The following is an 11,421-nucleotide window of genomic DNA, read 5'->3' as shown; positions in this document are numbered from 1 at the left end:
CGAAAAGCAGCCCCTCTGCCGCAAATAAAGCAAGGAACGCGCCGCTCGGGAAGCGCCGGCTGGAGCTCCGCTCCTCGTTTTCCCAGGCTGCTTTGCGCCGGAACGTTGTGGTGGTGGTGGTGGTGGCGGTGGCGGCGGCGACGCCTGCGTGGTGGCTTTCCAATAAAGGGGCGGAGCCTCTGCTGGTAGCGCAAAGGGGGCGGGGCAGGAGAGACAAGCGAGCCCCCTCCTTTTCCCTTCCCCGCCGGTCTCGCGCCTTTCATTTGCCGGCTGCGCCGCTCGCGTGACGCCGCAGTTGTCGCCGCCGCCGCTGCTTTTTCTCCTCAGTCGCCTCACACGCTCGCTTCTCTTCTCGCTCTCTCTTTTTTTTCCTCCCCTTTCCTCCTCGTCTCCATGGCCAACTACATCCACGTCCCGTCGGGCTCGCCTGAGGTACCCAAGCTGGACATCTTCGTCAGCGAGAGGGACCCTTCAGGCGGCGGCAAGCCGGGCTACCGCCGCGGAGCCCTGGAACTGCTCCGCCGGCTTAGGCCCGACTGGAAGCCTGAGGAGGTGACGCTGAAGGTAAAGAGCCCAAGGGCGGCGGCCCGCCGGCTGCGAAGGGGGCGCGGCGGCGGCGGTGGCGGCGGCCTGCGAGGGGCTGGGAAGGAGGGGAGGGCGGGCGGGCCTGGGCTGAACCAAGCCGAGTCTCCTCACCCACCCACCCCCGTCCTCCTCGGTCGTCTTTCTCGTCGCTCCGAGGCTGAGCAGCCAGCCAGGCCCCGCCGCTCCCCAGTCGGAAGCCCCTCGCGGACGGCCGCGGCCCAGTGTGGGCTGCGGGGGGAGTCGGGCGTCTGGCGCCTCTGGCAGGCGGCGGGGAGGAGGGCAAGAACGCCTTGGGAAGATGGAGGAGGGAAGGAGGCGCCCCCTTTCCCCGGGAAGCCCCCTTGCCGACCCGAGCTGGGCTGGCGGTGTGGGGGGGGGAAAGGAGGAGGAGGCACCGCCGCGTCGCCTTTCTGGCTCGCCTGCGACGCGTGTCAAGGGAGCGTGTCTGGAGGTAGGTGGGTGGGTGGGCGGGTGGGGAACGGAGCGGCTTGGCTCGCCTGCCTTTCCGTTTCTCAGCTGCTGCTGCTGCTGCTGCTTTCCCGCAAAGGGGGAAAAAAGGAAAATCATTTTCCTCTTTTTCTTCTCTCTCCCCTCCCCCCCTCCCCCCCCCCAAATCGCCCAAACTGGGATGGTTGGAAGTTGGGCACGGCTTTTCCACCCATTTCGAAAAGAATGATGTGCCCTGGCTAGTGGCTTGGGACACGGATACACACACACACACAAGCTAAGTTTAGGCGGAATGAATGTGGGGTTCTCATCTCTCCACACACCCCCCCCCAACCCCTCTAAAGCATCCAGTTCTGTAGTGGTGAGAAAGCAGCTTAGCCATCCCGGCTTCTTGGGAGTGTCATGACAGCAGCCTATATTTTATCTCTTTCCAGAGAAAGTGACTGAAAAGTGTGGTGTGTTAAAAGCACAAGTCTTTTATTTTTGCACCCATTGTCCTGGTTAGCCGCCTGTTTCCGATCGAGTTTGAAAGGTTTTCTACCGTTACCTACCGAAGCTGAGCTTGCATCATAGCTCTGTTAATCTTTAAGATGCTTCTAGGTTCATGCCGTTAATCTTTAAGCGTTAAAGCTATTGTTCTGCCATTGTCATACGCGTGCACATCTGGGGGGGGGAACTCAATGTGAATGAGGAAGAATGGAGGATTTCCTGATTGTACCCTTTAAATATGTTTTGGTGCTCTCTGGGCTTGGCGATTTGATGATGTTACATAGTTGGGTAATGAAACATCTGCAAGCAGACAAGCCTCAAAAGAGCACCACTATCTCCACAAAATAAATCCTCCTATATATTAAAGTTGTCATGGTGTAATGTATACCATGTATATTAGTATGGGTATAATGTGTATTAGAATGCTAAGTGCAGGTGTTAATTATTTTACTTTAAAATAAAATGTTAGCCTTTCCAGAGATAGCTGTATTCACCCAGGAGGAAAGCACCTGGGCAAGCTTAGGCCATTTACCTTTGTTCCAATAAAATTTCTTCTCTTGCAGATGTGCCTGACTAAAGATGAATTCCTAGCCTTTCATAGCTGGAAAATAACAGACTGTAAATGTAGCCTTATATTCCCGTCTTCAGTTTCTTTTCAGAGAACCTCACTTATCCAATTTCTTTTGTGCTGCATATATAAAAGACTTCTTGAAATGTGGCTTGTTCTCAGTAAAATTCCATATTCGCATTAAAGTAATAATAATGAAACTTTAAATGGGATATAATCCATTTTAAATAACAATTATATTTGAAAGTTAAAAATAATGCATAATAAAATTCTGAAAAGAATACAATTAATCAGTTTACACTAAATATTTTCAGGGCCGTGAAAAGGTTTATTACAAATGTAGTTCATAGACAACAAAAATTATGCAAAAACTTGTATTTTTTAAGGTACTATGATGAGCTTTATGGTAACTTTTTAATCACTTGTTTTTTTCACTACATTGTTTCAAAGTAATTTTTCTTTTATGGAATTTTTAATATCAAGATTTGCAGAACTTTTTTGCGAATACAAAATATTTTTAACATAGTAGACTTTAAGTGGTCAATTAACCATCAAATATACTGAGGTTTTTACCCATGTTGCATATTATAGGGAGCACTGATTTCTTGTACTTGTTAAGTGCTAAAAATATTTTAGTTAGAGTGCTCTCAAGGAAAGTAAAACTCTATAAAGCATATCCAAAACATTTCTTCTGCTGATTCTAAACCCTGGAACATTATAATCCCAAACAATGGCTTTCACTTACAGCTAAAAATTGAACATGTATAAGTTTGGGTATGTTTGAAATAGATACATTTGTACTTCATTTTACAAGCAGATATCTGTTCCAACACTAATTGCATTTGTTCATTCATATTGCTGTTTCAGTGGGAATTGCTCCTATGCCTCAATGACCACATTTAGAAAAAGATAAGACTAGAGATAATTTTTTTTATACGTGGGCTAGGCGATAATGTGGTTGCTTTGGAAAAGAATAATTTACTACATTACATCAGTTTAGGAAGCTGAGTGTTATTATGAACTTGGGCGCTACCTATTTTATTGGTTTTAACTAGATTTTTGACCATACTGTTTCTGAGAGTCAGGCAGCATATACATTTAAATAATAAACATAGAAAAATAGGTTGCATATTGTAACTGTAGGTGTGTTCTGCCAAAAAGGAAATTGAAAGTCATCATAAAATTGAGATTCACAATAAACAAGTGAAAAAGAAGCAATAATGTATTTAAAGCAGTGGTGGAGACCTGTATCCCTTGTAAGTTTTCCTACAACTCAACATGGATAGTTGAATTACTGTTTAAACATGTTTAGAACCTTTTTTCCTCATTTAGGTCAAATATTTATGCTATATATTTTAATACAAATTGATATGTTTATAGTTGTGTTAAATTACAAATATATATTAATTGTGTACATTTAAACTTTCTTAAATGTTTACTAGTCCTTGTCAGGAACTTATAGCTACCATAATGAAGTGTTTCAAAATCTGTAAAATACACTTCTACATTATACTAACATATCTCTTTTAACAATATTGGTATCTTAAAGTATTTTAAGCTATAAAGCTATATCTTCACAAAGAATTTAAGTGGATTAGTAAAAAATACCTTGTTTGTGAATAAAGGCTGACAATTTTTGACACACCAGTTACTCATTACGAGTAGGTGTATGCTTAGGGCAACAAAAACGATGGAAAATATGTTATGCTATTAATAGCATACCTATTGCTGACTATACTGACTTGTATTTTACATTATATTATAGTCACTTTGCAATTTATTTATTTATTTATTTATTATTTAAATTTATATACCGCCCTATTCCCGTAGGACTCAGGGCGGTTTACAGGGAAAATTAAAATACATAGCATACAAAATTAAAATCAGTTAAAACTATGATTAAATTAAAGTCCCTGAAGTTAAACTAAAACCCAATTAAATTAAATTAATTAAAACCCCTCAGTCTGGAGGATCTACTGGATCTACTGTTGTATTAGACAATCAATTACTCATTACTACATCAGACAAATGTGAAATATTTATTTGTATCCCGCCTTTATTTTTATAAATAACTGACAGCATACTTAATACTTCCTCCTCCTCCCATTTTATCCACAACAACAACCCTGTGAGATGTGTTGAATTGAGAGTGACTGGTGTAAGATCCCCTAGTTCAGGGCTTTTCAACCTTTTCACCCATTGTACCACTTTTAGGATATGGCAACATCTGAGTACCACCAGTCGCCTGGCAAACTTACAACAGTTCGCTTAGTGACTGTTCGAAGTTACAATGGCACTGAAAAAAGTGCCCCCCCCAAGCCACAGCCGAGCAAGACACCTGCCTGCCCGCCCGGCGGCGCTCTTCCTCCTGTGCGAGGTTTTCATTGTCGTGAGCATTTCTGTTGAGGATTGGTGGTGGTGGTGGTGGTGGTGGGGCGTTTGGTTTTTATTCCCCCCCCCCCCCCGCTGGATGGTTGCAGCAGGTTTTGGTCACTTCACATGACCCTGGGACTCTGTGACGGTCATAAATATGAATCAGTTGCCAAGCATCTGAATGTAAATGACAAGACCCTGGAGATGCTGCAACATTCCAGCTGATCGGCGCTTCTTCTGGGCTCAGCGGAAGCACCAGGATCAGTGCCGAGCTCCAGCTGGAGCCTGGCGCTGATCCTGGTGCTTCCACTCAGCCCTGAAGAAGCACCGATCAGCTGGAAAGAAGCGCTGATCCTGGCGCTTCCGCTGAGCCCTGACAGCCCTGCAGCTCCAACTATCTCTCACTCAGGCTTGTGCGGTGCTGCCACCAGTTCAGCTCATTCCCCTCCCCCTGCTACCACTTTTCTTGGATAGTCATGTACTACCTGCCAGGTGCCAATGTTCCACAGGTGGTACCCATACCACTGGTTGAAAAGCCCTGCCCTAGTTGGCTTTCAGGTTTTTAGATTTGATACACAAAGGTGATCAATCAGTGAATGTGGCTTTGTATTGAGGACTAATGATAGTGTAAAAAAGGTAAAGGAGTCCCTTCAGATTTTACTCCACTTGTCTGGTTGCCGACTGGGTGGTGGTTGGTGCTCATCTCCGTTTCAAGGCCATTGAGCTAGCACTGTCTGAAGTCATTTTTCTGTGGTCATGTGGCCTGCATGACGTTGCGGAGCACTGTTACCTTCCCTCGAAGTGGTACCTATTTATCTACTTGCTTTTGCATGCTTTCGAACTGCTAGGTTGGCAGGAGCTGAGGTGAGGACGGGACCTGACCCCTATAAATAATAGTTTACACACATAGAAAAAATTGGCTTGTAAGGATCATAAGAGCTTTTAAGTTTCTTGATGGCATGGAAGAGAGATTATTAAGGAGCCTTAAGGGAAGGAGAATGGTTTGACAAAATGACCCTTCAATTTCAGTGCTATAGTAAATTCTTTGGTTAAGGATGAAAGAATACAAGATGAGAGACTAGTTTTATTATTATTTTTTTAAAAAACTCTCCAAAGCAAAGCAGCCTTTAAAAATCTCAAAGTGATCCTAAATCACATCACCATTATAGGAAATTTCAGCAGGAAGGTGTTGAGTCAGAGAAACTGCAATATAAAGATGGGAATGGAAGCATAAGCACCTTGAGAAACTACCGTTCTTGCTTTTAAACTTGCATTCCACAGAGTTGGCCCTGATCTTCTCATGATGTCACTGCAGTTCTTGCCACTGAAGCATAGGGAGTTTATCCATATGCACACACCACAAACTGAGAACATAATTCAAAAATCGAATTATTCAGTTATCCGTTTTATTTGTAAAGATTTGTACCCAGAGTCCTGAAAGTGAGATGGGCAATACAGGTAGTCCTTGACTTACAACAGTTTGTTTAGTGACCATTCAAAGTTACAGCACTGAAAAAAGGTGACTAATTTTTAACATTTACAACTGTTGCAGCATCCCCACGGTCAGGTGATCAAAATTCGGACACTTGGAAAGTAACTCATATTTATGACAGTTGCGTTATCCCATGGTGACCCTCTAATAAGCAAAGTCAGTTGAGGAAGCCCGAATTCACATAACCACGTTACTAGTAACTGCAGTGATTCACTTAACAACTGTGGCAATAAAGGTCATAAAATGGTTCAAAGTTCATTTAACTGTCTTGCTTAGCAATGGAAATTTTGGGCTCAGTTGTGATCATAAGTCAATTATCTGTATAGATATTTGATAAACCCTTTTTTCAGTCCGACGGTGCTGAGCAGCTAATACTGTAATTTTCCAGTTACAGTAATTAGACTTAAAAACAACTCGGTGTGGTAAACGGGTTCACTAAGCACCCTCTCTCCAGCCTCAGGAACAGCTTGCATAAGTCCTGAAGAAGAGCCAGGTCTGGATTGTGTTCTAGTACCTCAAGAGGGGTAAGGCCATCTTCGTTTCAGAGGTAAGCTAATCCAAAGAAGGAGCTCTAGGGCAGAAGGTTTGTGTCCAGGTGCTCTGGATACAAGAGGGGTTACTTGTAACTTGACCTTCCTATTTTTATTGGACAGGCAGCAAGTACTAGAAATACTAATAATTTAAATGCGTCTGTATATCTAAAATGTGTTAATTTTGGTAGTTTCTAGTTCATTTGATGCAAGCATCTTTATCTGTAATTTTGCATCCTTGGGTAAAAGATTATTTTTGGAGACAGACTTTATAGTTCATTTGTAAGCGTTGTTCACTGTTAATTGACATAAATCCGTGGTATGCTATACAAAATGTGGAACATAAGCATCCAAGTGAAACATAATTGCACATTTAATTGCTTAAAGCTATATTTATAAATAATTCGATAGATAGGCATCACAATTGTGTTAGGCTTTCTTCCTGACAAGCGGAAATATTTCTGCCTGTGTAGTTCCCCACTTCATTGCAGTCCTGGCAGCGCAATAGTAAGATTAAAATGTAGTTAGAACTCAATATACTAGAGCCACAAAGAAACCCACTCGACTGACTTGAGCTAATGCCAGACGGTTGTATAGAAATTTAATGGAGAATTTGAACTCATTGGAGGCGGGAGAGAATAAGTTTTCTTATATAGCTTATTGGGATGCACTAGTAATTACTAAATACGGTTATTACAGTAGTTGTAAGCAACTCATTCACACCTAGGACATTTCTGCAAATGACTAAAAACGATAAAGCCTGGGATTATATTATTTAAATAGGGGTGAAAAGAAATTATATTTTCTCTGTGTGTATGACGGAGCAATAGCTAAGTCCCTATGGAAATGCTTGCTGTCTGTAGCATAAAGATAGGGGTGTGTCAAGATTGATGTTTCATGAGGCAGGTTATACCATCAACCCATCATTTCCTCTTTTATTAATATTCTCTCCTGGCAACCATTTCTTGAACTTCTCGCACTTGGATTTGCTGACATCATAGTACTGGGATAGTCTGAAAAGCACCACAGCAGCCTCTGCTGTCTAAAATACCTAACTGCGGGCGGGAGGTGGAATACAGAAATACATTCTGGAAAAGTGACACTATTACAAAAATGTTTTATATTAAGCAGGTAGAGTACAGGTACTCTTCCACTTAGGACCACAACTGAGCCCCAAGTTTCCATCGCTAAGCAAGACAGTCAAGTGTATTTTACCCCATTTTTATGACCTCTGTTGCCACAGTTGTTCAGTGAATCACCCACAATTAAGTCAGTAACGTGGTTGTGTTAAGTGAAACTGGCTTCACTATTGACTTTAGTTGTGAGAAGGTCGCAAAGCTGATCGCATGGCTCCAGGACATTGCAGCCATCATAAATACATGCCAGTTGCCAAGCGTCTGGATTTTGGTCATGTGACCATGGGGATGCTGCAGCAGTCATAAGTGAAAAACTCATAAGTTACTTTTTTCCAGTGTCATTGTAACTTCTAAATGGTCACTAAACCTTCATTGACATTTTGTTGTAGATGACCGCTAGATTCTATTTTATCTGTGCTGCGTCTCATATACGTGAACCCACTGGAGAAGAGATCTCGTCCTGAGTTTTTGGATGTGGCTTCCTTATAGTTCCTGATGTTATTTCTTTTCATCTAAACCAGGGGTAGGCAACCTTGGCTCTTTTATAACGAGGACTTCAACTCCCAGATAGCTGGCTTAGGAATTCTGGGAGTTAAAGTCCACGTGTCATAAAAGAGCCAAGGTTGCTTACCCCTGATCTAAACTAAATAAGGCTCTTTTGAATAGATATCTAAATTTGTTAATGGGCTGGCTGAAAGCCAATAAATTAAAACTTAAACTGGCATAGATATTGGATTTATGTTTGATTCAGGTATTGAATTTCACTACATTCTCATCCTTGCCTAATGACTTTGTTATTAGCATTCTTTTCTTTTTTTCTTTTGTTCTTTCTATTTACCGGTACTCGGATTTGCTCTTAATAAAATAATTCTCTTTACTTGACAGCATACTTTTACACTTAGTGAATCTTTCTCTAATTACATTTTGTTGCTTTTGGATTAGGGTTATTCTATTAGGCTAATAAATTTTATGATAAACTGGACTCTAAAGTGCCATCATTCACAAAGATGTTTAAATTTAGCTGAGATCTCTCTAAATTGGGAAGTGATTTTACTCAGCTATTCTGTATCCTGCAAAGTGGGTTGTATTTATTGATTGAGAAAAGTTAAGCTTTAGACAAGTTAAGCAGACGCATCCATATCCATCCATATCCATCTTGAGAAGAGCATGGAAATGTTTTGCTTTTATTTTCCTGATTGACATGCAACCTTGGTTAACATATGACCTAAAGTCTCCCAGTTAGTCCTTGCCTTATGACCACAATAGAGTCCAAAATTTCTGTTGGCAAGCAAGACGGTTGTCAAGTGAGTTGTACCCCATTTTACTAATTTTGCCACGGTGGTTATATGAATCGTGGTAGTTAAGAGAATCTGGCTTCCCCCATTGACTTTGCTTGTCGGAAGCCAACTGGGAAGATTATAAATGGCAATCACCTGATCCTGGGACAGTTTAGCTGTCATAAATAAATGCCAGTTACCAAGTGCCCAAATTTTGATCACATGACCTTGAGGATGCTGCAACAATCATGGGTGTGAAAACCAGTCATAAGTCACTTTTTCCAGTGGTGGTATAACTTTGAATGGTCACTAAATGAATGGTTGTAAGTCAAGAATTACCTGTATTAGCCAGGCCCGATCCAGTTTACAACCAGGTTCTGCCAAGCAAACTACTTTCAAGGCCATCACCCAAACGTAGTATAACAGTAGTTAAGATATGGTATAGGTTTTCCTGCCTGAGCAGGGGGTTGGACTAGATGACCTCCAAGGTCCCAACTTTATTATTATTGTTAATAATAATAATAAAGTTGGAAGGGACCTTGGAGGTCATCTAGTCCAACCCCCTGCTCAGGCAGGAAACCCTATACCATTTTGGAAAAATTGCTGTCCAGTCTCTTCTTAAAAACCTCCAGTGTTGGAGCATTCACAGCTTCTGGAGGCAGGTTGTTCCACTGGTTAATTGTTCTAACTGTCAGGAAATTTCTCCTTAGTTCTAGGTTGCTTCTCTCCTTGACTAGTTTCCATCCATTGCTTCTTGTCCTGCTTTCAGGTGCTTTGGAGAACATCTTGACTCCCTCTTCTTTGTGGCAGCCCCTGAGATATTGGAACACTGCTATCATGTCCCCCCTCGACCTTCTCTTCATTAAACTAGACATCCCCAATTCCAGCAACTGATCCTTATGTTTTAGCCTCCAGTCCCCTAATCGTTGTTGTTGTTGTTGTTGTTGTTGTTATTATTATTATTATTATTATTATTATTATTATTATTATTATTATTATTAACAGCTATTTCACTAAACCAAACATATTGCTTTTTCTTTGCAGATATTTACAGATGGAATCACAAATAAACTTATTGGCTGTTACGTGGATGAAAAAATGGATGATGTTGTCCTTGTTAGAATTTACGGGAATAAGACGGAACTTTTAGTTGATCGAGAAGAGGAAGTGAAGAGCTTCCGTGTACTGCAGGCCCATGGTTGTGCACCCCAACTTTACTGCACCTTCAGCAATGGCCTGTGCTATGAGTTCATGCAAGGAGAAGCTCTGGACCCAGAACACGTTTGCAACCCAGAGATATTTCGGTAAGCGTTTTGTAATTCTTTTATGCACAATTTATTCAAAGAAGTTGTTAGCTACAACATTGTGTTTGCAGTATTTTTTGATTAAATAAATCTCAATTTCCAGAGAAAAGAAATTATTGTTCTAAAATCCAGTTAGTTAATAGCTTAAAATTTTAATTAATGATGTAGATTTTAATAGATGAAACATCTTACACAATTATTCCAGTGTCACTTTTGTTCTGCAGTACTATTTTGTGATTGAGTGATAGTGTATCTCCTTTTATATAATTTTATTGTCAAATATTTTTGCTTTCTTTGTTCAGACCATGTCTGAATTCTCTATAATACTCAAGGCTTCTTAGTATATTTTTCCTTAGTCATTTGCTCCAGCTTGCTTTAAGTTATCCTAGGACAGGGGTCTTCAAACTTGGCCCTTTTATGGCTTGTGGACTTCAACTCCCAGAATTGCTGAGGAATTCTGGGAGTTGAAGTCCACAAGTCATAAAAGGGCCAAGTTTGAAGACCCCTGTCCTAGGAACATACATCAAGATGTACTTCTCTTAAAATATACTTGGTTAACATGATGTAAACTGTATACAATTTCTTCTAAGCTAAGGTGATTGAATGAGCTGACTTTAGAAAAATAAATGTCATATAGGTTTTACTGCAAAGAGTCAGTTTGGGTTTTGTGGCTTGTAGAACTGTTGGGGTATTATATAATGGATCCTCCTTGCTCTTTTGCTAATATTCCTGTTTCTTACAAGAAGAAAAATGGTGTTCTTGTCCCCCTTTGTAGCTAACTGCATTCTGCAAAAAACTTACAGGCCTATAGTTCAGGTTTTATTAGGTGGCTGCCAGGTGCTGAGAATACAGAATCATCTATTTGGTGTAGAAGCAATGCAGTTAGTAGAAGAATAATTTTCGGTACCAGTCATAACCTGAACCCTTTGGAACATTATGGAAACTTTCACAAAATGGAACAGGTGATGTTCCAGCCATCAATATATCTTTCTGCTATGAAGTTAATCCTTTTGAACTAAAGTCCTCTCTGGTTCAACATCCTCTTTCATACCGCTTTCTGTCATATGTACAAGACTCTTTTTTAAAAAAATAAATAACATGGTACTGTGAAGTTTCTCATTTAAAACAAAATAATTTGCTGATTTCCTTCTTCTGTGCCACTGCTGTCCTAATAATATACAGCTAACTGATTTCTCATTGTTCTGAGACCGCTAAAAGAC

General features: G+C 41.1%; 1 protein-coding gene across 1 annotated transcript in view; it reads left to right on the top strand.

Moving 5' to 3' along the window:
* The first annotated feature begins 258 nt into the window (after positions 1–258).
* Positions 259–11,421, top strand: part of ETNK1 (ethanolamine kinase 1) — a 32,826-nt gene continuing 21,663 nt past the window's right edge. The window contains exons 1-2 of the mRNA XM_081330770.1: positions 259–564; positions 9,942–10,201. Coding sequence (XP_081186896.1) covers positions 394–564; positions 9,942–10,201 — 431 coding nt within the window. The 5' untranslated portion in view covers positions 259–393. The remainder of the gene's footprint in view (positions 565–9,941; positions 10,202–11,421) is intronic.

Source organism: Vipera berus (genome assembly GCF_964194415.1).
Source record: "Vipera berus genome assembly, chromosome: 6".
NCBI lineage: Eukaryota > Metazoa > Chordata > Lepidosauria > Squamata > Viperidae > Vipera > Vipera berus.
Note: the sequence above shows the minus strand (reverse complement) of the source record. Positions and strands in the feature narration are given on the sequence as shown.